Here is a 27,491-nt window from a genome sequence, read left to right as displayed (position 1 = left end):
TGTGCAGCTTCAGAACAGTTTTTGCTTTAATCTATTAGAGGGAACAGCACAAGGATTTTTATATCTAATCCAATAAATCTACACTGACATCTTGTGGAGATCCTGAGACCAAAATGCCACAGCCACTGGGCAGGGTGGGATTTGCACCCTCGCCATGTCCTGCTGGACACTAGCACAGAGGCAGCTGGACTTTCCAAAGCAGCTGCAGCTGTGCTGCAGTGAAAACCAGGTCTTGCAGCCTCAGAAGTCATTGTTCTCAGTCCACAGACATAATTTTAAGTGATCCTCGCAAGCCCAACTAAACCAAGACTATTTACTCTTAAACCCCCACTGAAAGCAATACTGTGGCCATTCTTACATAACTGCTGCTTCAGGGTTCTCAAAGCACAAGCTTCTGATGAAGACTTATTTTCATGCTGAAATTTTATTATCTCTGTAAGTGCTGAAAAAAAATGGACCTAAGTAGCACTCAAGGACTCCTTTGATGCTCCTCTTCATCTAAAAGTACATGCATGGGTAAAGAAAAATCTGCCTGCAGTTTAGAAACCTGTGCAAGATTTTCCTCCATATTCACTCCATTCATTTTAGCCCCTTTTTCCAAGTCCAAAGGGTTTAATTAAGCCACTGCCTACTTTCTTCCAGTGCTCAGGTAAGTGTTCAAGGAGTGCAAGCCTCAGTAATGCTGCAGTGAAATTCCTTAGCAAGGTTAACACCAAGAGCTGGAATCCCAGCACAGATAATCTCACAATCCAACCATACAACTGTTCCTCCAGCTTTTTCTTACTACCATCTAGTAGCAAATGCTCCATCTCCTCCAAGATGGCCAGAGACCCTCTGGAAGTGCTGGAGTAGCTACCAGACAGGTGGAAAATGGAGACTACTTGAACATAGCAGAGAGCAGGGAAAAAGACTTCTCACAGTGCAGCATGCAGGCTGGGGAAGCCATGACTGTCATTCACAGTTCTGACAACAGCCACTCCAGCAATGAACCTCTTTAGCCTTTGCCTACAAGTTCCCAGTAACGCAGCCATCTCCACTCAACAAAAATCCTCCTGCTATGCACCCACTGAGTCACCAAGAGGAGGAACTGTCACTCCAAAATTGCACATGGACAACGTTCCCCACAATTATGGCTCTGGGCCAGTCTGCTCCATCCTCTTGCTTTTCTCAGGGCAGTGTCAACCCCAGCTCCCCACCAAAGCCAGACAACTTTCCTTTCCAAGGAGGCACAGCATTAGCAGCACATTACAAGACTTCAGCTTCATGCATAAAGATGGAAATGGAAGAGTGCAGAATGTAACAAATGCTATTTTACCTGGCAGAGATGCTAATGCTGAGCACATTAAGTTACCACATAGCATCACCTAACCAGTTCCAAGAGAGGGGAAAACCAATCATACCAAGAAAAGTCCAAATTACTCCAGAGTGGGAATCACTAGCTACAACACTGGCTCCACTCTGAACAGCAGACAGCTTTTATCCTTTGGGATTCAAAAGAAATGGGGAATTTTCATGCTTGAAAGTGACTAATCTGTAAGCAATGCTTGAAAAGGCAGCAAAGCCTATTACCAAGCTGTGTACACCCCAAAAATCCCTACACATAAAAGTCCTGCCACTTGGGCTCTCATAATTTGCCTTGAGCAGTCCCAGAAGCCTCCATACATATGGGCAGCTAGGTCTCATTATTCAAATCCTGTTGCCTAGTATTAACACTCAAATCTATATTTAAGCACCTAAGTAGGAATTACTACAGCTTTCTAAAGACCCTAAGCATCAAGAGCTCTTGTTAAGAGCTTACCCAAGTACTGACCTCCTAATGAATCTGTTTAAATGATAACATTCACCTCGTTCCCAGTGCGGTGAAATTCAGTTCGTTCATGCACTCCTGAACCTCCTCCAGCTTGTGAGAGTCCTGTCTTTCACATCAAAACACAGACTACAGGCAAATACACAAGAGGAGAGGAGCTATTTCTAAAATCCTGCACTGACTTCAAAGTCACTGTACCTTGTTTTAGAAAAGGCTTGAAAACAGCAGGACGCAGGCTGTGCGCTACAGTTTGGTAGAAATTTGGGAACAGTATTTTTTAAGCAAAACATTTCTGGGCATTGAACCAAAAATTAAAACTATTATAGTATCATAGTACCAAACGGAGATATTTTGATATAATTCTCACTCTCTCCATTCCAAAGCCAGGAAGCCTCTAAAAATTTCTGCAAAACTTGAATCTTTCTTACAGTCAGAAAGTCAAAAAGTTGCTTTTCCTTTCCAGAGCTTGAGCCTTTCCCTTTGCCAGAAGGCCAAATTCACATCCTGGAGATGAGAACACAGCAACAATATTCTAACTCATAGAAAAAGGCCAACTCTTCATTTTTCATTCTCTTTCATGTAACTCTCATTTTAAAAATCAATTTGCATACAAAGCTGGTGTTCTACCTTCAATCTATAACAAATTTTGTATTAATCCTCCTTCCTGCTTGAGTTACAAGGAAATGTGAGAAACAGACAGGAGTGTATTTATAGGGCCAACAGTTGCTAATGTGATTGGGGAGAACAAGGAAGAACACAGTATGCAGGGCTGGAAATGCTCAGTAAATTTAAGCAGCAAGATGATCACTCAGAATCCTGAATTATGAGTGAGTAGTTCTGGATGAAAATTTAGCAAGAGATAACTGAAGTAAAATACTTTGCAATAGTTCAATCCATACACATTTAATTGGAATAAAGGATTATCTAGAAAATATGAAGCTGCTTCAGCAGCATCACAGGACTAGACAGAAGATAGCAGTGGCATCATGTAATCTGTAGGCAACAACTCTCCTTGTCAGGAATGCCAAGAACTCTTTCTAGTCCTGCAGATGCAGAAGATAAGGTCTCAGCTCCAAGCCAAGTCATCAAAAAACTGCTTGCTCTAGTGTAACAGCACTTTATGTATTACTTAACATTCAGACTCTTTTTTAAACAATACTGATGGGAAGTTAGTCAAAAGCCACAGAATGGATGTATGGATGGTAGGAGAATAACTTTAGAATCATAGAATGGTTTGGGTTGGAGGGGACCTTAGAAATTATCTAGTTCCAACCCCTCTTCCATGAGCAGGGACATCTTTCACCAGACCAGGCTGCTCCAAACCCCATCCTATCTAGGCCTTGAACATTTCCAGGGACAGGGCATCCACAGCTTCTCTGGGAAACCTGTGCCAGTGCCTCACCACCCTCAAGGCAAAGAATTTCTCCCTAACATCTAATGCCAACCATACCTCTGAGTTTAAAGCCATTGTTGGTGGCACCAGTCTCAACAGCAAACCCTAAGGAACATCACTCCCTTGTTATTTTCCGTAACTCACCAGTATTATGCTGTGCACACATTTCAGGAATATAACAGCCTTTCACTGAGCACATGAACCAAAAAGCATACCATTCAAATCACTTTGTCATTACCAAAAACTTCAAAATGAACCAATAATTATAGTTAGTGAAAGGGGGGAGAAAGGATTAATACCATCCAAACACCAGTGTGGCTCACAAATAAGCAAAATGAAAGCATTTCAAGCTTTTCAAAATGGGAAAGATGATCCAACCTGTCAAGATACAGTCCAGCTGTAAAGGGTGGAGGACATGGAATTAGACCTAGGATTTTGTACTGCTGAAAGACTAGTTTCAAATTTAGAAAACAACAGTTCCAATAAACTAAATTTTAAATGCACATTCTACAAAAGCCATACTTTTCAGCTCCTTCTTTTGCTGCCAAAAGTATTCACACACACACAGACACACATGTAACAAAAGACGACCTTTGAGTTTATTGTTTAAAATACAATTTCAGGCCACATGATCACTATGCACTGACACATAACTTCTTCATTTCAAGGGTAAGCACTTTCCCAAATCTCAAATCTCTTGAAGAAGTTCCTTCTTTTCCTCAAAATACTTCTGAAACCACTCAATATGTTCAACCTTCTGCTTAACACTGAGGTATGGGTTTTTTGAAAGCCCACAGACGACTAGTTCCATGAAGTGGCGGATAGGTCCTTCCTTGGGAAAGCCTTCGAGGTGTTTGTCCAGAAAGATATGTTCATGAAATTCAGCATCATCCTCCATCCCTGACAAAAAGACAAAGCAAGAAAGACAAAGTTGTTATCATAATATAATAGCAAGTTTAACTAAGTAAAAATAGTATAGTTTGAAAATAGTCTTAAATTAGTAAAATTAATGGTTCTGCTTGCATTTCTAAGAATATGTAATATTTAAATCAAATTTCTGGCTTGAAATCTTGATGAAAGCCTGATGCTGGGGTGGAAGTAGGAGGAATAATTATAACCATAAATCAATCTTCTTGCTAAAATCCGGTTTCTTCAATACTAGAAAATTTTGATTCATCATTGGTACCACCTTTTAGATTGCAGGCACTTTCTTCATAAATTTTTAAAGAGAACACTGATTGCCTAAATTCTGCAGAGGATTAAAGAATACAAACTAGTCTTGAAAAAATAAGGCAACCTCATAAAGTATCAAATACTGAACAGCTAACAAAAACATGTCCTTGCAAGCCATGCTTTTAACATCCTATTGCTATCAAATGGGCACAGAAATTTGTTTTCTGACATTTTCTGAATGTGTGAGTGTATGATGATGCAAAAGTGTGGTGTATCTCACCAGCTGCTATTAAGTCACAGCCATCATCAAAGATGATGCACTCAAAAGCCTCCACAGGACATGGTACAAGGGATTATTGGAGATAGGGCAAATGTTTGTTCTTCATCCTGTGGATTTTTTTGCTGTTGTTCATGCTATGATGGTGGAGACTCAGAACACAAATTCCTACATATAGAAAAAAGGCTGCTTTTGCTGTTCCTAATTTTAAGGGGCAAAAAACCAAAAGGCAATCTGGGATTTGTAATGAAAGATTTTTCATTAGTTAGATATACATGGAAATTTTTATTTGATACCAATTGGCTTGCACCCTTAAATAAAAATCTGTTATTAGAGAAAAATATTCCACTACTTCAAGATGACAAAAATGAGAAGCCTATACCACACACATGAGTATGGTGTACATGTTTTTCTAAATTATTTGATAAAACTAAATCAGAGGTATTAAAACTGAGGTAATTAAATCACGTAAGTTCTAGGCTTCCTTCTTTGGTAGAGCTTCTACAGTTTCAGAAGAAACGATGTCCATCTCTGTGATGGAGAAGTCACTAAAAGGTCACTTGCATTTGTTAAGATTGCATTACTTTTTTCCTGCTTTAAACTTAAGGTATTGCAATAGCTGAAGGAGCTGAGAAATACCTGTATTTTTCCTAGAAATGTGTGAGTATATCAATACCAGAGATGCACACCACATTTATCTCTGTGGTTCTTGAAAAAAAAAAAAAGTACATTTCCTTCTTCAGAAGCTCTGTCCTTGTTCCTTTATGTTGAAAGTTAAAATAACAAAAAACAGGTCATGTCAGTTTCAGAAAGTGTAGTTCTGCTGTGGTTGGAAAACTATGTCCACAGACAGAAGCAGTGATGATCCTTCCACTATCCACCCATGCTGGCTTTCCCCCACCAAGGGAAGATAGAATCTTACTGTACCTGGATGCTACTCGTTGCTTTTTCAAACTAACAACCTTTCCCAGACTTCCTTACTTTCACTGGTCTCAAAAATCCAAGAGAACTAAACCAAACAAAATCACTACTTAAAGAATCTGAATAATGCTGACAGTAAAATTTGGCCTTCTGAATGCTCTTCTTCTGGAGACAGATACAAGGTATCAGGAAAGATTTCATCTAATAAATAATTTCACCAATTTTCATCTTTAACCCAAAATAAGCGATTTAGAATCTCACAAAAATGCAGGTGATAAGTAAATATTACATATGTATTCTGCTTTCCTGTTTGTCAAAGACTGTCTATGGTTTGGGGATGAAGTGTTAAGTCCAAATATTTCAGTTAGACCACGTATTTCAGTCCTCAGAAAAGTAAAGTGTGCATCACAGAAAAGGAGACCACAACTGTCCAAAGCATCAGAAGCTGAAGCCTCTGGTGGGAACAGATTAGATGAGATAATGACCTCCCTCACCCCTAGCAAGCCCTGACTCCTGCTGCCAGCCTGTCCCTCAGCCTCTCTTGCACTGTCCTCATAAACATAATTTGAAACAATATGCATGGCAGAAGTCTAAATTAGAGAATTTTCTTTTTCAACATCAAAACAAGAAGACACCTACTCTCAATATCCTATTTCCAACCCCCTACATGCTACAAAACAGAAAGTCTGGGGAATTCCTCTAGCTAAAACACTAATCCTTCCAAGACATGACCAACCTTGTCTTAAAGATGCCAATCCAGACACAGATGTCCATCCCTTATAGCAAGCATTGCTGACATGGTATAAAGATGACTGAGTATTCAGATATGGTGAAAAAATGTCCCTGTCCATGGCAGAGGGTTTGGATTAAATTATCTTTAAAGGTCCCTTTCAACACAAAGTATTCTATTCTTTCAGGATTTTTACAATGACATCAATCATGCTCTTCAGAAGGTCCCTAGAACAGAGATAGTAAAGAAACCCTGACGCAATGGTTGTGCAACTCTGCCAACTCCCTTGGCAAGATGATCCAATATTTCTCTGTTGGGAACAGCAGCTCAGCTAACCAGCAACTAGAACAGGACTTGGTGAACTTTTGCCTGCAGAAGCCATCAGAAGCAACTGAGGAATTAATTTTCTGAGGTCTTCCTATCACTTGTGCAGTAACAATCTCTGGCCCACCAAAAGCATTTGCTCCTCATAACGAGGTGCTAAGGCAAATTCTCACCTATAATCTGCTCTGTCCTTTCCAGCTTTTTGAGTCATTATGGTATAAATGCACAGAAATAATAAATGAGGCACAAATAATTGTCTTTCCCAACTTTTTGCCACGGCAATCATGGAGCAGCATTAAAGCTCCTTAAAAGTAGGAGAGACAAGCAAAAAGAAGGAGTGGTGAGAACAATGTTATGCAAGCTATACTAATGGTTTGCTAAACTGGTAAAAAATGTTCAGAGGATGGAGAGATGGAGAGGGAAAAGAAAAAAAAAGGTAATTTTCTGCCCAACAGTGACTTCAACTGCATTGGACAAGGGCATGCAGGTAAAAGCAAACAACAGGGCAGTAAGGTGTGGGGGGGAAGACTGCTGCTGGCCACTGTAGCAAGCCAGTATGTTCAGCCACATCTCCAGATGTTCGCACAAAAATAATTTTAAAAACGGTGACCTCGCCCTGGTGCCACACAGCACAGTACAGTGCCTAGGTGAAGCACCCTAATGAGAACACCAGAGATACTCTGGAGCCAAGGAAAAGAGTTATAAGAGGTTGTCTTTCTGTTTTATATTTGGTTTAAAACCTTAAAAGATCTCATAATGCTGAAAGCTGAGTATACGTGCTTCCTCAACAGAAAATTTAATTGCACTTATATTTTTAAAGCCACATGTTTTTGGCATAGAAGAATAATCACACATTTCTGGATACAAAACAAGCTGAAGTAATCTCCTCCTGTTGAGGGCAATGGCTGTTACAAAACTGCAAAATTAACAGCAGAAAGGGGCATCTTTATTTTGCAGAGAAACTGAAATTACAACATGTTGATATACTCAGAGCAAGGTTCTCGAGCTTTTAACTGCGCTTTGACACACCTGAGGTGGTTAACAGCCTGTGGCTGGCAGTCTGATAGGCCAGTCTTACTGAGTTGGTATTTCAACCTGAGAGGTGACAGGTTTTGGAAGGCTCCACTGGAATTTTCCACATGACTAGTCTTTGTGGACAAATCAATCAAGATTCTTGTTTTAACTATATGTAAAGGCTCTTTGTCCGCTGGCCGCCCCATCCCAGACAGCGCGGTCCCAGCGGCACGGCTGCCCCAGGGAAACCACGGCCCGCCAAAGACACACTGTCAACTGAGGGCCCCAGACAGCAGGGTTCCAGCCACATTACAACAACACAAAAACCATTGGCCACAGTGGTTTTAAGCTTGCAAAAACATGACTAGAGTATACTTGGATTTCTACATGATGGAACATGATGGAACAGATCAATCCTGGGAGCAGTGATTAAATTCTGTGAAGAAACTGCCAAATAGGATGAGAATAAACATTAAGAAACAATGAAGCACATTATTCAATTTGCAACTCAGTATAGGACAGATTTTCAAAGACTCCCAGCTTCAGATACTAACCTGTTTTGCTCTCAGTGACTGAATCATTACAAAGCAGTTTTGTTTGAAGTCTTTAAAGTGTTTTAAAAAACCCCAAAACCCACAGCCAAGCTCAGCCTGAAGTTATGAAGTCCCCTTTCCTATATTGCACACTCTGTCTAGTTGTTCTTCACTTCCTTAACGTTCACTCTCTCTGCTGGCATAACTTCACACAGAGCTTTCTCTTTTTTTATGGTAATAAAAGAAAATACTGTGCACAAAGATGCCTAATTAACATAGATGCCCAGGGTGAGTGAATATTGTGACTGTTTATTCTTATGAAACAGACAGAACAAAGGGAGCAAACAACTGTTTAACACTCGGCCTGCCCAGATACGGAACTGGCAGATATCTGGTCGGGATCTGGCAAGAGACTTGGCCCAAGAGCCACACCAAAGAACACAATCAGCATTATAAAACATGCACAGCAGTTTTAAGATTCCCCAAGGTCTGCTAGGAGCTTAATTTAGTAAAGATGCAGAGTAAAAGGTATTATGTAAGAGACTTGAACTGCCTTTTGGTGTTAAACACATCATGGGGGGAGGGAAGGAGTCGTCCCCTTTTGGCAGCAGCCAGCCCTCAGATCAGCCAAACCACCTGCAAGACTTCACCTGAAGAGTGCCAGAATGAGTTCATCTGAAGCATCTCTGATCTGGGACAGTCAGGGAGTTATGTTTGTTTACTATCAGAAGCATGACTCACAGCTGAAACATTATGTTAAAACAGTCAAAGGTCAAACATGCTCTAATTTTCAGAAAAGATAAATTGAGACAGATAATAAAAGCTCATGGTGCACATACCAACTTCATTGTCAATTGGGAACTCCCACAGTATTCCTTCTTTTGTCCACTGGATCATCTCCTCAAAACCATTTCGGGGAGGCTGTGCAGTTACTGCTGCAATCTCCTTTGCAAACTCCAGATCCCAAATTGTTGGCGAAGATACTAAAAAATAAATTTTGTTAAGATTTGTCAGCAACCAAACACTTCTCAATAGCTAAGACAAAGTCCTTTAACACCAATCTTTACAGAGACTAATAACTTCAGCCATGCAAATTTTTCTACCTTAGATACCAGCATCACCTTTCTCAAATGAGACTTCTCTGTTAACAAGAAAGTTCATTAAGTTCTCAAATGTCTGATGAAAATCTATTCTGAACACCTAGGGGAATATTTATTTTTATGTCTTTCACATAAAGCAATAATTTAATTTTTCCACAATCATTCTTTGGTTTTGTCTTTCAAAAAATGAGGACACAGCAAATTCTGAACTTGACTGGTGCACTGTGCTAAAGGACCCTTACTTCTACAGGAGTTTTCAGGTTCTTCACAACTACATTCTCCTTCAGGGAAACAACTCAACTCAAAGGCTGGCAATTCCTTCCCCAATGCTCCTAAGTGTGCCAGTTTTTGTCTCTCAAGCTGAGAAACCAGGATTTCTTATTCTTTTCACAAAGTTAAACAGTTCCTTTAGGGATATATCTTTTCTGATGGCTTTTTTTTTTTTTTTTAATCGAAGTGCACTCATATTGCAGCAGTTACTCTTCTCAAGGAGTTCCTGTCCCTCCACCCAGGAGAGCTGGTCACGAGCCCAGACTGAAGCGCTTCGCTGAACTGAAGGGAACAAGCTGTTACCACAGGACAGGGAGGGACCTCTGGGAGTGCCCTGGGCTGCTGTCGAGTGAGCTGGCCTAAGCTGCATTCCCCTTTGTTTTCCTGCCTCCCTCTGTTATCAATTCATCCTAAGATCCTTGGAACACAGATCTTTATGTGAATTCAAGTATTACAGTCCACTTGGAGTGGATTATAGCCAATAACCTATTATTTTACTACTCCGGAGTCTAAGTACTTGAGGCCAAGATATAATTTCATCTTCAGCTCAGTGGCTTACAGCTCAACTGAATTTAAAAAAATCCCCCCTCCTTTAAGAGAAAACACAATGGAAGGGCAAACAGTATTTTTACATACAAAAAAGTGTTTTCAGAGGGGTTCTTTGTGTTAAATCAGAATACAATTATTCAAATTATTCCTTAAGAGGGAAATTTCCAGAACTATTTTACCAGGCTGAGTACTTTGATTTGAGGGCTGGAGACAGGAATAAAATACAGCTACAAGACAACATGAGAAACCATACCAGAATTAAATTGTTGTCCACATCATAAAGAAACTAATAAATCCTCTAACAGAGGAAAGCAGTACCTCATTTTTCAAGCTTGCAGGAGAGGTGATAAAGATTATAATTTCACCTCATGAAGCAGAAAATAATACTGGCATTTTACATTAACAGTTATGAAGAGTATTTTCAGGATGACAATTTCCAGTTAACATTCAAGTTTTCAAAGTCAATATTCAATACTTAAAACAAAACTTGCTTTTCTGTTTTGTATAGAAAAAATTTAACCCATTATCTCCTGAAATATGAACCAAGACAGTGAAAACAAATGAATCAAGGTATCAAGTATCACACTGGTATTTCCCGAGGTTAATGCCCAAAAAAATGTTTGTCATCAGGCTTAGTCAGTAAGCCAAGCAATCAGCTTCCTGGTCTAAAATATACTGTAGAGTTCCTCAAGGCTACCTGGAATCAAACAGGAAACACCAAACAAAAAGCTGAAAGAAGCTTACTAATTAACTTCTAATTACAAATTCAATAAAGTCCACTTGCTCTCTGAAACAATTTGTACACATTCCAATTTTATGTTTTTAAAAAAAAGTGCATCTCAGCTTTTAGCTGAGGTGACTACGATGAGCCACTGTGTCTGCATTCTGTTCATACTAAAAAGAAATCTTATATTCTCACTCTTTTACCTGAGCAAATTTGGTTCAACTCAAAATCCATTTTTTTCAACACCACTTTTGTTAAGACAGCTAAAAACAAACACTACATCATTCATTGTGGGTTTTACATGTAAAATGGACCAATTTTAATATTGGCAGTCTTAAAACACAGCAAACTGAATCCCATTCTAATAAACAGCTTTCATAGAGGTGGCTGTATTCAGAAAGTTCACAGCTGCTTGAAAATATGGAAATGGCACTATTTGACATTTTACTAAAAATTAAGCAATCAAATTAATATCTCCCTGTAGTTTCAAGTGTAAAAAAAAAAATAAAAAACTTCTCTGTTAGAATCTGGCAAAAACTTACAGTTCTACTCTTGAAACTGAAACAAATACTCATAATTTTGTAAGATTTTAGACAGGAGTATTATTTCTTCTGCTGCTACTAACTTTACATAAAGGTCTAAGTCACTACACTGGAACAAAGCCTGCTTTTTAAAAGGGCCTCAGAATAACAGCATTTTGAAGATCAATACTAACAATGCAGTCTCACTGTTCGCAAAGAAAAGTGAGGGACAACGTTCTTTATATGACTTGCCCATATTCACACACTCTTGGCCAAACCCAGCCTGTAGTAAAGCCAAGTCTTCATAAGTGGAAGCTATCCCTGTTAAGACTGTTCCCACACAGCTGTGCCATGCAGTGACTATGAAAGTGTCACACCTGTTTTGAATTTAGTTTTGGTATCTTTTATCTCATGAGTTTTGCCATGTATATTTAGTGGATAAGAAATTGGTTGGATGGTCACATCCAGATGGTCCAGGGTTCATGGGCCATTCCAAGGGTCTATCCAGACCATGCATTCAATGGTCAAAAGCTCAATGCCTGGATGGAGATTAAAGTTGTGTTGCTCAGGAATGCACACTGAGACCAGTATTGTTCAGTGTCTTCATCCACACCACTGGCAGAGGGGTTGAGTGCACCCTCAGCATGTCTGCAGGTGACACCAAGCTGAGTGGTGCAGTTGACACACGTGAAGGACAGGATGCCATCCAGAGGGACCTCAAGGGCAAACTCAAGGAAGTGACCTCATGGAAATCTCATGAGGTTCAACAAGGCCAAGTGCAAGGTGCTGCCCCTGGCTTGGGGCAACCTCCAGCATCTACACAGGCTGATGAATGGACAGAGTCCTGCCAAGAAGAATTTAGGGATACTGGTGGATAAAAAACTGGACATTAGCCAACAATGTGCATTCACAGCCCAGAAAGCCAACTAGAATAATAAAACAAAGCATGGCCAACAGGTTGAGAGGAGATTCTTCCCCTCTGCTCTCCTGAGACCCCACCTAGAATGCTGCAAACAGCTCCAGGGTACTCATCACAGGAAGGACACAGACCTCTTGGAGCAGGTCCAGAGGAAGGCCATGAAGATGATTAGAGGGATGGAACATCCCTCCTAAGAGGAAAGGCTGAGAGCTGGGGTTGTTCCTCATGGAGAACAGAAGGCTCTGGGTTGACTTTATTCAATCTTTGCAATACTTAAGGGGAGCTTGAAAGAGAAATGAAGACAAAATTTTTTTGTAGGGCCCATTGCAACAGGACAAGGAGTAGTGGCTTTAAACCAGAAGAGGGAGATTCAGACTAGAAAAAAGGAATAAATTGTTCCAATGAGGGTGGTGGAACAGGTTGTCCAGAAGGGTGGTAGATGCCCCATCTCTGGAAACATTCAAGGTCAGGTTGGGTGGGGCTCTGAGCAACCTGACCTAGTGGAAGAAGTACCTGCTCATGGCAGGGGGGGTTGGAACCAGATAACCTCTAAAGATCCCTTCCAACCCAAACTTTCTATGATTCTAAACAGATATGAAGAACTTTACAATAGGTGAAGCAAGGTGTCATTTTTCAGCTGCCAGTGGGATCTTTCCAGCTCCATCTGGAACACTAAACAAAAGAAGGCCAGAGAGCACACACAGCAATCCAGTGTGTAGTCTTGGGTTGCTACTACCCTGCTTATACTTAGTCACCTGCAGGGCATGCTTGCTTCCTTGGGATCACAGCCTCACATTTCCTTGCAACTTGACCAAATAAGCGGGAGCCAACATACACCCATCCTCCAGGCTGGCTTTAAACTCACAGAATTAAGACTGACCTTTGTGACAAAAAGCCAGTTATACCCTTCATATTCACTAACAGAGTGCCCTGATCAGCACAGAAAACATTTCATTACATTGCATGGAAGTTTCACTTGGTAAAAATCTGAGCTACATCAAAGTAGTAATTTCTTTTATCAGACTGAAAGCAGAAAGTGAGCAGGTCATGTCTCCTCATAAAAACAAATCTCTTGATATTCTAAAAATGCACAACTTAGCCTCACTGCATTTTTCATTACTGAATTTCCACTAACCTGTTTTCAGTGCATGCTCTGGTTCTGTAGAAGCCTTAGTGAATATATTAAGCCTCTTTCCTACTTTGAGACTTCTATAAACAAAAAAAGAAAACTGATATTTAGTATTTCACAACACCTTACAACATTGCCAGATAACAAATTAAATAGCACAAAATATTTTCATGAACTAACAGATCTCTGGAGACAAAAAAAAAAAGATAGTGATTTTCACTAAATCTTCAGGCTCTTAATCAAAGAGTGTTTATGGCTTTACTATTTGTCTTAAACAGAGCTTCTCAAAACATTTCCATGTGAAAGGAGGAGCATAAATCAAGCACTATATTTGCAGTCAATTTTAACTGGAATATTTAGGAATCTGAAAAAAGGTAAACAGCATCAAACCACTGCACTTAAGTGATTTTACAAAGTTGTGATTATCTGAAGACTTGGGTTTTTTCCCTGTAAAAAAAATATTGCACAATTCAGGAACAGAAAAGGCAACAGCTAAATCAAATAATTCCTGCTTTATGACATAAATAGCCCTTTTGGAAGATCACACAGCCACCTTCTCTGCCATAGGGCAAACAGTCAGAGTATAACCATACGATATGTTTTCAATAGCATCACCCTGGTGCTCACTCTTCTGAATATACAAATATTTCACTCTGACCATCTATTTTCAATCACACTTATCATTACCATAAGCTTATATTAAAAAAAATACAAGAGTTCAACATGTAGTCAAATTCTTACATATGAAAACAAAAAAACCCCAATGTCTTTAGTATCAACTATGTTTTTAATCATATTATCTTCCAGGTTTCCACTGAAATTCTAACAGTTTTTTCATTTTTGTTATTACATATCCACAGTTACCCTGGCAAGATTTATCCTTTCTGACCTTAAAATTCTACCCTTCTGGATTTACTGGAGATTTCTAATGGCCTCAACTACTTCTGCAAACCTGCTCTTGTCATATTACTTTTTAGTGATGAAACTACCCTGGAGCTATTTCAGCACACAACAATTTAGTTACAGAGCCTTGAAAGAATGTTGATTCAGGATTATATTTTCCAATCTATGTGTAACTCCCAATGACAATGGCCAAAGATACATTGCATGTGTTGGAAGAAAGTTTATTTTAAAGTTGCAAGTTTAAATTACTATAAAGCAACATCACTCGTTTCACTGCAATGTACTAACTAGACTCAAAGTTAGGTATTATTCCTAACCCATTATTTTCCTACTATCAGTTGATAAGCAAATACATGAGATATTCAGGTATGCAGGAGGGAACTCAGGCCTGAAACTGGAGACAGTTTACTCACTACAGGGATTTTAAAAACTATTTTAAGGTGCTGTTTCTGAAGTTATATACCAAGCACAGTAGCACCATACACAGAATACTGTACATCTACTCACCCAGGAACTCATGCTTTTCTTTTCTTTTGTTACCCAAATTCTATCTTCACCATGATCTATCTAAACACAAATTATTCCCTCCATTTTCAGGCTCTAAACCTCCCAAACAGAGATTAATTTACAAAGTAAATTAAAAACAAGAGGAGTTAATCTTACTAAAAAACTGCTATGGAAAGAATACATGGAGAAGGAATGCAATGATGAGCTGCCATGGGAAAATCCAAAGACTACAGGCAAAAAAAGTACAGCTTACAGGAGTAAAAGTACAGCTTACAGGAGTAAACCAAAAATATAAGAGCACTCCTTAATTCACAAGAGTGGCCACATAATACAGGAGCAAAATACACTTAAGGAGTACCCTGAAATCACATGTAAATTATAAAGTTAATTTCATAGACAATTATAACATCACAGATAACAAATAAATCAATTACAGAATGAAGTGGTAATAAATAAATAGACCAACTTTAATATATCTTTAAAATCCCAAAAGAATGGATGAAATTTTTCTAAACATAGAACATGATCAAGTTTTGTAGAGGAGGAAAGCAAGCTTTCAAAATCTCCACTTCCCAAGAAGTAAAGAAAGTGACATAATATTGTATTATGCATAGGTGAAAATAATTTAGTTAAATCTAGTTAAAACAAGAACAGTTACATTTCAGCACCAAGTATGCGTAATTATAAAATGTAATATTAAGAAAATGCACATTGTTTGATTAGTTGATTGCCATTAACTATCTTGTTCTCACAATTTATTTCAATGTTAACAGTACTTATCTTGAAAAATATTTAAGTAATTTCTTTAAGCTCTGAAGTATTGTAACATTAATAAGTACAAGTAAATTTAAAGTATTATCCATAAGTAACTGCATGCTCCCTCTACTGGAGGTGAACACCATAAAAATACCTTCTGGAGTCCATCTGAGCTGATGACCTTCCAGGCCTTGTTCTTTGACCATCCTCATCCAACTGCAAGGAAATGCGACCGGACAGCCTCGCACCCCACTGCTCTGGGGCTTGCCTTTTAACTGCCATTTCTGAAATAACATTGCTGAAATGGAAAACGTGAAATGTAAAAACTCAACAGATTGACAAAGCAAGGAAGTTTGTCATATGTATTAACTAGAAACTCTACTCTCAACTGGTTTCATAAGCTTCCAGGAGACAGAATTTTACATTCCTCACAAAATACACCCATCTTTAATCCATCAAACATTCAAGGCTGTTGTTTTAAACCATTTGTTACGTTCCATGTATAAAAGTGCTACTTTAGCCTATTAAATCTACAGTGAATGCTTCCTTTTAAAGTATTTAGTTTTCAGCTAAAAAAAATCATATATCTGTATACTAATATTCACAGAGTGTACTAGGCATGTTTTGCTTAAGCAAATGAGGAATTCCTCTGAATACAAAAAATAGGTTTAAATAGGCAAAAATCACTATTTTTTTGGACAGGAACCAATACTGCCCAGGGACAGAGCTGTGCTGCTGCAGACCAAAAGGAAGCTTGCCTTCACACATCAGCTGACATGGGCCAATCATGCCACCCTAATAAGTAGGTCACCTTTCCTGATCCACTGCAATCTGTTACATTGCATAATCATATTACAGCATTAACAGACCACATCTTCCTTCGTCATTCTGGAGTGAAAATCATACGTGAAGAGCAAATGCTCTGATCTCCACCAGCACCATACACAGCTCATTCTAATCACAAAGGGCAAATCAGAGCCCCTTTTTGCCCCTGCCCATGAGCTCTTTTCACAGTAACTCCACTGGTAGCTCTCTGGTAGCTCTTCCTCACAGCCTCCTCTCCACCCAACCACTTCCAGTCACACACAGTCATCCCAAATTGCAGCACTTAAGCTTCAAGACATAAATATGGGCTCAAAATATAAAAATAGGCCAAGGCAAAAACAGTGCATTACCCATTTCATGAAAATCCAAATGAAATTCAAACTATGCTCTTGGCAGCTTAAGGCAAAAGAGATTTTACTGACAAGAAAGAAATACTTCTGGAAAATTGTAAAAGCTAATTGCCACAGAAACACAGCATGATTTCTCTTCAGTCTTAGATGTGGTTTCAAATGGCAGAACAAGCACAGCTCTTTCAGTACCTACTCTGAAATAAAGGCATCTAAAAACAAGTTTAAAATAATTTCATTTTCATTTTAAATAAAAAGCAATCTCAGATTAGTTGCATATCTCACATTAGAAATTACTCTGTGAAGTGGCTACTGGCATTAGTGAGCTGGTGTTGGGCCAGAGGCTTGACACACTTACAAGGGTCAAAGGGACATAATTCCTAAGGTCAGCCACACACAGCTGAGCCCAACAGCTTGACTCAGCTGTGACCTAAAAGGCTGGTGTTTTCCCGTGCTTCAGGGAAGTCAGGATTGCTCAGAGCTGCTCTCTTTCCTGAATTACTTGCAGTTTTGCCCTGTAGATGTGGAAAGACTACACCATTGAGCTATGAGAACACACAGTCAATGGTACCATGTTCCTCGCTAGGAAATCCTGATGTCCCCCCACCATCAGCACATGAACATTTCTGGCAGCAACATTCATCATTCCATCATGAAAAGTGCACTGTACTAACAAAAGTACAACCACAAAGATTTTTTTAATGCCTTTTGAAGAAAAAATTTAGGTTTAAAAAGTCACACTCAAACCCCAGCGTACTGATAGTGGTTAGATATTATATATTCTCTCATTACAACACATTAAAAACTGAAATTCCTACATACACCTGCCTTCCAGACATGGGAAGTGGTAGGACTTTTGTAACAACCACAGACTCTCTCTCTTTCCTGATTATCAGCCAATAATTATAATACTTAAAACGGAGACCCAAGGAGCTTTGGATATATTCTAACCAAAGCTCTGAATTACTACTCTTGCTTATCCAAAACAGAAGCTGAAATAGTAGAGCTGCAGGTTTTATTTTGGTGCAGTGCTGTTGTGATTTCCATTGAGTGAAACTTCAGCCCACACTGAGGAAAATAAATTCCTCTATCGTTAATATTTTCCCCTCCTAGTGAATGCCCTGTCCCCGTGCTTTCTACAAGGCAATGAGATGACTGCATACAACAGTGACCTCTGGAGGTCTTGCCACAATCCTGTAAAAAAAATTTGTACAAAAGATCTGGACAACATACAACAAATTTCATATAATAAATCACAATAGCAGAATTCAGTTTTTTGCAGTTCAGCACTATGTAGCTCTGCTGCTTGGGAAAGTATCTTGCTTTTAAATATTGTGAATAACTAAGGAATATATATTGGCTTTTAAAATATGTAAGTATATTGATTGTAAAACCTTTACAGAAATAAAGGGAAAGTTCAATTGCACGTATTCTCTTACTGTCAAACAAAACTCAACATAAAATAATCATGCATGAACAAAAGAGAATGCTTTCTAATATATTAAAAACATCTTCATGCATTGTGTGGATAGAGGTATCATGGAACATAAATCACACCAAATCAAGTCTGAGGCTGCTGGGCTTTGTAAAATCAACATTTTTAAATACTAGTCAAACATCTGAGAGTACTGTATTTATCTCAAAGAACTAAGAGGTCCACAGTAACGCTAAAAGGTTACTTTTACCAAGTTTTTTGTCATGAAAATCAGCATAAATTGCTGGTCTTTCTGGAAAACTCATCCACCGATAAAGCGTTTCTGGTACCTAACTCTTAAGTAAGAAAACTAAAACTTTTCAGCAAATGGCGGCAGCAGGAGGAGTGTATTCGCTGGGAGAAACAAGCTAGGTCACAAAGCTGCCTCAGGGAATAGAACTTGCCAACTCAGAGCAGCCATGACATTCCAAAAAGGCTGGTTCTGGTTGAGGAAAATGCATTTTTCTAATGATAGTGCTTCATCCAAAAGCATGTCATAAAACATTGTAATATCACATCTTAACCCACCAATCAAAAATACAGAGGCACTATATAGCTGCAGCTTTTAAATTTCTGAAGAATTTAAACTCTCTTTGAAGAGAAAAAACATTTTTGCTTTGACTACGACTTCCTTAGACACTGTCTTTCTTCCACTGCATCCAGAGTTGGGTCAGTGCTTCAGGAAAAGTGCTGTAGGTGAGGAGAGAAAGAGAGCCTGTAATGCCAGCAGGCAGGGAAACCACACCTAAACAAGAGCATGTGCACCCTGAGGAAGGGAAACCAGCACATTCCAGGCTGGGCACTGCATGTGTTAGCTCACCCAGTATTTCTGTGCTCCTCCAGCACCCTGGGTACTCAAGAAGGTTTGAATTACATTTAAGTTGGCCACCCACAGCCCACAGCACTGTTAAAGACATTTGTGTACTCTGCCCTTCTAAAGAACTCAGTGACAGAGAGTGAACAAATTAACAGTTTAACTGGTAATTAACAGTTTAACAAACATATCCTCTATATACACAGTCCTTATACCTGAAGAACAGATATTTTGCTTAATGAAGTCATTCACTGAGCATTGTACACCCCAGTCTGTGCAATCACCTAACTCAACCTGTTAGCAAGCATCTGTCTCTTTCTTCCTTAATTTCCACTCAGGCAGACATCAGCCACAGACACCATTAGCTCTTTTTGCAGAACACTGACAATCATTCCAGCAGATCCTTTACTGACACCTACAAGAAATACATGTAACCTACAGATGATAATAGATGGGTCAAGCTTAGATCCTCGGTTGGGGCAAATTCATTTTTATGGAATAAAATAAGCAGCTTGCACTGCAAACAGACATAAAGAAAGGTTTCGTGTTCATATTTTGGTAAAGATCCAATTTTCTGTTGTTCAGCATTTCACCTGGATTTAATGCCTTATTTTCTCAGCAGGTATTTGAATACTAGCTGAAAAAAAAAAAGAAAAAAAATTTGCCTTTAACCATCATCCAAAAGAGCTGTATGCACAAGTGTTTGAGTTTCCAAACAAATGTTTCTCATCTGTTTGAAAGCCACACTGGAAACAGAGTTAAGCCAAGAGATGAGTTTCATGCGTTGACTGGAAAGTTTTGAAAGGAAGGGTGGGGCTATAAACAGAGCTGCTCTAGTTCAGTTCTGCAGAGCTGTCATGAAAATTCACCAGTCCAGACAGAACGTCTGAAACATCTACAAATCCATCCATTGTGTGAGAATTCTGGAAGCTTGTGGCAAAAAAAAAAAATAACCAACCAAACTCACAAAAAGAGCTGTTATTTTGCTAGCCTGTCCAAGAAAGCAATGATCCTGGGCATGAAAACAATTTTGTTTCTGCAAAACCACTTTAGAAGGATGATGGCAAAATTTAGAATTTGGTATAACCAGATCAATAATGTTACCAATATTCATTAATCCTAAGGATATACTGTCCAAATGTATCTTTTAGGGGCACCTTCCCAACACAGAAGGCAGTTACCTTCAGGATGACACTGCAAAATAGGAATTTCTGATGTAATAGAGAAAAACAATCAATACACAGACCGTAGGTTAATAGTGCCCCCCTTCTTCTGTTTATCTGTGGTTTCTTCATGTCTTCTTAGCTGTGCAAGGAGCTCTGATTCTGTCTGTTTCTTGTTGCGTAGAAGGGAAGATGCAACTGCAGAAGCAGCCTTCACCAGTTCTGGATTTAAACTGTAAACAGAGACACAACAGATACAGAAACAAAACCAAACAAAAGCCTTTAATATGTTTTAATTGTCATTTCTCTGCTGCCATTTCATATCTTAGTAACTCAGAAGCTCGTCAGGTATTTTCCCAAGTGGGGGTGGCCAGTGGGACAGGCAGGTTTGCCCTACATTGCCCTAATTATCAAATGCTGAAGGACTCTGACAAGCTCCTGCTCCCCAGCCTGGTGAAATGGCAGCCCTGTGCCACTGCACAGCCTGGAGACCACAGGCAGCACAGACCTGTGGGATGATAAATATGATGTAACACACTGTGGACAGGAGCAGCTCCTAAGACTCAACAATCATTACGGCATTCTTAATTTTTTTTCTTTTTCCTCACTTTTGCTGTATTTTATCTGAACAGTATTTCCCTTCTCCCATTAAAATAACTTTCCACAGGCAGGTGCTAGTGCTACTTTTCCACAATCTCACTGCAGAACAAGGCAGCATAAGGTTGACAGCCTACAGCACCTTTTGCTCAGATCCTCCCCTGTGATTTACTCTAGTCTACAACTCTGCACTATACTCCACTACAAGATTCTTTTATACTGTTGGAAATGGTTTATTTGTCCTAAATATCAAAAAAAAGAAAGTTGAAATAAGGATAAAACAGGCTAAGAAAACTTTGTTATACTTTACCGTTGGGTGTCTTCTGTAATTCCCTGAGGCACAGAACCTTTCCTGTCTGGGCCTTCCAGCCTGCTCACAGCTTGCTTCTTGCTCTCACTGGCTTTTAATTGCTGGAGCTTCTTCCTGTAGCTCACCTCCACCTTCATATCACCAATAATGTCTAACAGCTGCTGCTTTGGTGTTTCTGCTCCATCCTCCTGCCTCTTTGCTGCCCCTTCAGGTGTGCTGTCTTTGGAAGCAGCAGATTTATCTTTGTCTTTAGAAAGCAGACTGCTTGTGCTGAAGAGTTCCTGTTTGCTAGATGATACACAAAGTTAGGAAGCAGAAGTTAAAAACAGGGTCCAAGGCTGAATTTTGTAAACCTACCAAAAGCCCCAAAACAATAGTTACAACTGTCCAGGCCCAGCTGAGTATGTTCAGTACATGTCAAACAGATACCTTTTGACATTCGAGAAGGGCTGAGACACCATTTCAAACTCTCGATAACTTCTGATTTCCTCATCACAAACACAAAGTAAACAACTTTGCACACCATTCATTTGTGGAGGAAATAATACAGAGTTTGAATTTGCTGGTACCTGATACTTAAATTCATTGGTACTACAGAAAACTCACCAAAACTCTTAATATGAGAGAATCTCTCAATAAAGACATCACTCCCTGAAAAAAGACTGTACACACACACACAGATAACCTCGCATGTTTTCACACTTGTGGCACTACTACAGATCACATTCCCCTACTCTGCAACATGGATTCTGCTGCAAGTTAACCCAGAACCAAACCAGAAAGCTATTTGGGTTATAGCTCCTCTGCTTAGTTTAGCACATGACTGCAAAGAAGCTGAAACTGACACAGTGCAGCTGAGGATGAGAAGCCAGGGACAGCAAGGAGCTGCTCAGGAGATTCTGCAACACACACACAGCTGCATTCTCTAGAAAAACTATCATAAAATTCAAAGAGCTGTTCTCTATAACATTCTAAAAGGCAGTGTTTAAACCTTTACATTCACACCTACTAAATTTGTTTAAAAATCACCTTTAAATTACAGAAAGGAAAAAATTAATATTTATTCTGATTCAAAATAAAAAAACTTCAATAGATCTTAAAACACCTCCACAAATCGGAAGGAATTGTGGCATACCTCTCCTCCGCACACACATCTCTCTCTGGCTAAAAAAGGAAAATCTGCCAGTTTCAGCAGGCACTGCATCACACTTAGGTCATTCTGCACTTGATAAATTATCAGCATTAAAATCTAAATTTCAATGTTGAGAAGCAACAGGAAAATTTAAGGAAAGCTTTAGAACCTTATTACTGAGAAGATGGTAGGAGCCCTGCTGTTTTACACTGCACTGCTCCCCAAAGGTCCTTGACTAACTCCTTTTTTGTTAATTCAGGCCACATGCTCTTTAAAACTATGCAACCATTCAGAAATCACAGATTGTTAAAGGGTTGGAAGGGACTTTAAACATCACCTAGCTCTAACATTCCCTGCCATGGGCCATGTCACCTCCCAGTAAACTGGGTCACTCAAGGCCTTGAACATTGCCAGGGCTGGGACATCCAGAACCTCCCTGGGCAATCTGTCCCAGCATCTCACAACCCTCAAGCACAAGCATTTCTTTGTAATACCAAATTTCCTCTCTTTCCATTTGTACCCATTATTCCTGATGCAATTTGTACCCATATTCCTGAAGAAAAGTCTCTCTCCAGCTTCCCTGTGGGCCTCCTTCAGACACTGGAAGATTGCTATGAGGTCTCCATGCAACCTTGTCTTCTCCAGGCTGAATAACTCCAACCTTCTCAGCCTCACCCTAGCCTACAGCAGCAGCAAAGCACAGCAAGGCTGAAAGCCTCAGGCACTTAAAGCCAGCAGCACACTGCAGTTTGCATCTCTGTATTTCACCTGCCATCCAGTTTGCCTTCTGCTGGGGAGCTTGGCCTTGGAAAGCACGCACAGCTCCCAAAGAACCCGAGCTGCTTTGAACATGAGGCCATCACAGCACCGGTGCTTGTTCAAAAATATCGAGGAGTTTTGAAGTGCAAAAACAATAAATGAAGGCACAACTGAGGTGTCATTAAAAGCAGCTTACAATACTTCAGTAAAAACGAAGAACTCCCAAACACGGCTCTTAGTCCGCACTTTGTGCAGAAACAACACGACCCAGCAGGCAGCGCCGCTCTGCTGATACCGGGTGCAAAGCTACGGTCAGGTCACACACGCGGATCATTCACACCGCTCCAAGATGGGAAGGACGGCAAGGGCAGCACCACGAGAAACACGGCCCACGCCACTCCCCTCCACCCGCCTCCACTCCCCGCTGCCTTCTGCCCACCGCTTTCCCGGCCACCCGGCCCCGGCAGGACAGGTGAGCCCCGTCCTTCTGAAGGCCGCGCCCCGAGGCACGGCACGGCTCGGCCTCACGGCAATGCCCGGCCGGCGCCGTCCGCCAGGTGAGGGTGCAGGGAGGCCGGTACCTGCGGGCCCTGCCGTGGGCCGTGCCGAGCAGCCTTGCCGCCAGCCCGCCGCCGCGGGCCCGCACGCCGCCCCACATCCCGCACCGCCACCGCCGCCTGCGGCCCGCGCTCCCCGCCCGCCGCCGGCCGGCAACAGCCGCCGCGCACGGGCGTTCCGCGCAGCAGCGTTCCGGCCGGCTCCGCCCCGCCCCGCTCCCGGCACAGCCGGCCCGGCCCGGCCGCGCGCTCCCTCACGGCCTGGGCCTCGGCGCCGGGAGCCCGGCTGTGAGGAGAGCGCTGCCAGCACGTCCTGCTCTGTTCAGCCCTGCTGAGGCCGCATCTGGAGTGCTGTGCCCAGCTCTGGGCTCCGCTCTGCCCAGAGAGACATTAGGGCTCACATCTTTCCGAAACACGCTCCAAAAATGTCCCCAAGCCGTCACTTCATCTGCCCTGTGTGAAAAATGCCAATCACTGGTTTTTAAAATTTTAAAAGTTTACTAGTAATAAAATGGTTATCAAAATGGCAATATAATTAGAGTAATAAAAATTGTGGACAATTTGGATTAGGACAGTACGAGGCAATAGACACAAAGAATTATGGACCTCTGGGTACCTTTTCTGGGCAACATAAGCCCGAAAAAGGATACACGTTAACAGAGGATTAACCCTTAAAAGCAATTGCCTGTTCATATTCATACATCTCATACATGATGCATAAATTCGATTCAAACACAGGATGGTCAGTGTCAAATTCTTCCTCTGAATCCTAACAGCATTTTCATGGCTGAGTGAGATGGGAAGAAGTTCATTTCTTCTGATAAGGGAGCAATAAATTCTTTTTCTCTGAAAGATTTAGGTGTCCTGTGGCTGCTATCTTGGTGCAAGTCCTTTCTTTTAAAAAAGTATCTTACATAGCATAGTTTCTATTTCAACATTCTGTTATAACCTAAAACTATATTTAACACACTACTTAAAAAAAATTAATACAGCATAATTTTCTAATGTAACACATATAATATTAATTTTAATATTTGTGAAAAGCCAATCATAAAATTCGCATTTTTCACACCTGGAAAGGTGAGCACTGTCCCATCTCCTGCAGCTGACTGTGGTACACCAGTACACACACCAGTGTCACCTGTGGGAGGCCTGACCTGCAGAAGCCATCTCACTCTTCCTCCATGTGGGGCTGTCCTGCCTGACCCACCTCTCCAAACAGTGTGAACAGCATCCACTGCAAGGTGCTGGGGGAGTTGTGATGTTCCTGCAGCTCTGGCTGCTATTCTGGGACAGTACATGCCAGGAACTGCCGTTCATGCTCCTGGACAATGAGGATTTCCATGAGATTTAGGAAATGCCAGCTGGTTTACAGGGGCAAATGGTTTGCCTGTGGTTGGCTGGAGATGTGTGGAGCCCAGGAAATAGCTTTGGACTGCAGAATGGACAGAAACACAGCCTGCAAGGGATCCCTTTGCTCTCCCACATCAGACAAGTTTCCATGGCATCCCCCTGTCAGCTTCCCAGAGGTTACCCATCCCTCCATGCCAAAATACTCTGTTGAAGAGGACTTGTGCCACTCTGTCACACAGTGGACCATCACATCCCAAAGCCAATCACCAATTGCAAGCCAGACCTCTCGAGTGCCAGCAAGTACTTCCACATTCCTGCAAAGCTCTTACGAGCTAAGGTCTCTGCACACGTGTCCCATTTCTGTTGTGCCTAAATCCTTTGAGGGGAACCTTGAAGTTAAACTCCAAACAAATTGACACCTCATCTTAGCAGAGTCTCTCGGGAGTCATGGCAGCTCTTCCGTGGTCTCCCTACACACACCAAGTGTTGTTACTTCAGGTTATGCACTTCCTACATAAATTCTTCCTTAAAACAAAAGTGCTCCGCAGCAGCTCGGTGCATGGACAAAAAGCAGGGTTTGGCTGAGCAGCCGCGGGTGCAGGCAGCAGAAAAAGCCGCGTGGTGGCGATATGCGCGTGGAAGCGTCGCATTCCAGAGCTGTAAAATCTCCCAGGAAACATTTCAAGGGCTGTCGCCGTCTCCACGTTTTCTACAGATAAGAGGAGATCAGGCCTGGTGGTGTGCCCGAGGAAGGTGGCAATGAAGGGACACCCTGAGACGCTCAAGGCCTGATGTTCCAGCTGGCAAACGGTCACGGCAAGCAGAAGGTGGTTTAATGCCATCTTAATTGCAAGTTTCACTGCATTAGGGGCTTAGATGGCTTTCACCAGTGGATCTTCCAGCAGTGCTACAGTCCTGCTAAACAAGAAACCAGCACACAGGTCAAAATTCTTTGCAATGAAACAGTAATCTCTTAGTATTGTGGATTATTTGAGATGCACAATTAGCTCAAAATCACTAAGTACAACAGCAATTTTTTTACATTAAAGAAATTACAATTCAATTTCTAAAACCATTTATAACCTAGGCTGTTCTTTCTTAACAATTGCCACACCTGGAGTGCTGCATCCAGCTCTGGGGTCATGAGCACAGGAAGGACATTGACCTGTTGGAACAAGCCCAGAGGAGGAACACCAAGCTGATCAAAGGGCTGGAGCATCTCCCCAGCAAGGAAAGGAGGAGAAAATTGGGATTGTTCAGCCTGGAAAAGAGAAGGCTTCAGGGTGACCAAAATGCAGCCTTCCAGTACCTGTAGAGAGCCAACAAGAGAGCTTGAGAGTGGCTTCAAAGTGAGATTAGGTTTAGATTAGTTTTTAGAAAGAAATTTGTCACTGTGAGGGTGGTGAGGCACTGGAGCAGGTTGCCCAGAGAAGTTGTGGATGCCCCATGCCTGGAAGAGTTCAAGGGCGGGTTGGGTGAAACTGAGAAACTCAGTCTAGTGAAAGGTGTCCCTGCCCATGGCAGGGGGTTCGGAACTAGATGGTCTTTAAGCTCCCTTCCAACCAATATGTTACATAAACATATGGGAAAATAAAATCTGCACCCTGTAATTAATTAAAAGTGATGGAAGAAAAGATTCATTAAAGTTTACTTTTTTGTTTATGCTGTTTTTTCCTTGGTTTGTGCTGTGAAAGTAGGAGCCATCGGTTTTATTTGGTGGAAAAAACCATGGATCTAAGATGAAATATGTAGGTCTGCGTGTCTCAACCCACGCAAACACATGTGCAGCTCAACAGGGATTATCGTGCTTCCCAGAAACACTGCCTGGTCTGGCAGAGCATCTCAAATATGACTGATCACTGGTACACATTATGGCTGCTGTTCCTTTACCTCGCTACACACTGTACAGTGCCCTACTGCTTTCAACCAGACATTGTTCCTGATAAGCCTTACTGCAAGCACTTCAGGTAACTGCAAATCAAAAGGGGGAAAATCAAAAGGAACAAAGAAAGTGCTGTGTAGTTTCATCTGAGAAAAGCAGTATTAGCCCTTGACATAGTAGCTTAGGTCATTGTATGCCACCTCAAAGTCCCGAAAAGCCAGGATCACAAAGTGAGAGCTTAGGAGAGTGTCTTGGGACTCACAGCAGTTCCTCTGTATACACAAACTGTTGCTGATTCAGGATACACAATTCCTAAACAAATCCTTTAAAATAAAACAAAGAAACCCCAACAACAAAATCACCCAACTGGAAGAAAAATAAACAAACATATATCTTAAAAAACCCCAAGAAAATTAAAAAAAAAAATTGGTTTTAATTCATAAATTCGGTTGCATCCTGTTCAGTAAGCTGAAACACGGCCCAGCCCCAGCTTAAACAGAGCCCAGCCCCGCCGCCCCCCCGCCGCCTGCCCGGCCCTCGCCTTCCCTGGGGCCGCGGCGGGGCCGCGCCGCCTCCATCGCCGCCTCTTTCGGGGCACAGGCGGCGGGGCCGCTCGGGCGGCGGCGGCTCCGGTGAGCGGGGGCGGTGAGCGGGGGCAGCGGGCGGGGGCGGTGGGGCCGGCCGGAGGATCCCGCGCACAGGCCGGGATGCGCGGCGGGCTCGGGATG

The 27,491-nt window shown here is 41.3% G+C and overlaps 2 protein-coding genes across 2 annotated transcripts in view; both read right to left on the bottom strand.

Annotated features, from left to right (window-relative positions):
- Positions 1 to 3,774: 3,774 nt before the first annotated feature.
- Positions 3,775 to 23,634, bottom strand: MRPS31 (mitochondrial ribosomal protein S31). The gene is made up of 7 exons (XM_058018435.1): positions 23,553 to 23,634; positions 21,081 to 21,368; positions 20,257 to 20,406; positions 15,705 to 15,848; positions 13,391 to 13,464; positions 9,012 to 9,155; positions 3,775 to 4,100 (listed from the first exon to the last, which is right to left on the bottom strand). Exons 1-7 carry the CDS (start codon positions 23,627 to 23,629, stop codon positions 3,889 to 3,891), a joined length of 1,089 nt encoding a protein of 362 aa, XP_057874418.1. The 5' UTR covers positions 23,630 to 23,634; the 3' UTR covers positions 3,775 to 3,888.
- A 2,496-nt stretch (positions 23,635 to 26,130) lies between these two features.
- LOC131096656 (phosphatidylinositol 3,4,5-trisphosphate 3-phosphatase TPTE2-like) overlaps positions 26,131 to 27,491 on the bottom strand; it is a 35,301-nt gene continuing 33,940 nt past the window's right edge. The window contains exon 19 of the mRNA XM_058045143.1: positions 26,131 to 26,190. Coding sequence (XP_057901126.1) covers positions 26,160 to 26,190 — 31 coding nt within the window. The 3' untranslated portion in view covers positions 26,131 to 26,159. The remainder of the gene's footprint in view (positions 26,191 to 27,491) is intronic.

This window comes from Melospiza georgiana, chromosome 2 (genome assembly GCF_028018845.1).
Source record: "Melospiza georgiana isolate bMelGeo1 chromosome 2, bMelGeo1.pri, whole genome shotgun sequence".
NCBI classification, from domain to species: Eukaryota; Metazoa; Chordata; class Aves; order Passeriformes; family Passerellidae; genus Melospiza; species Melospiza georgiana.
Note: the sequence above shows the minus strand (reverse complement) of the source record. Positions and strands in the feature narration are given on the sequence as shown.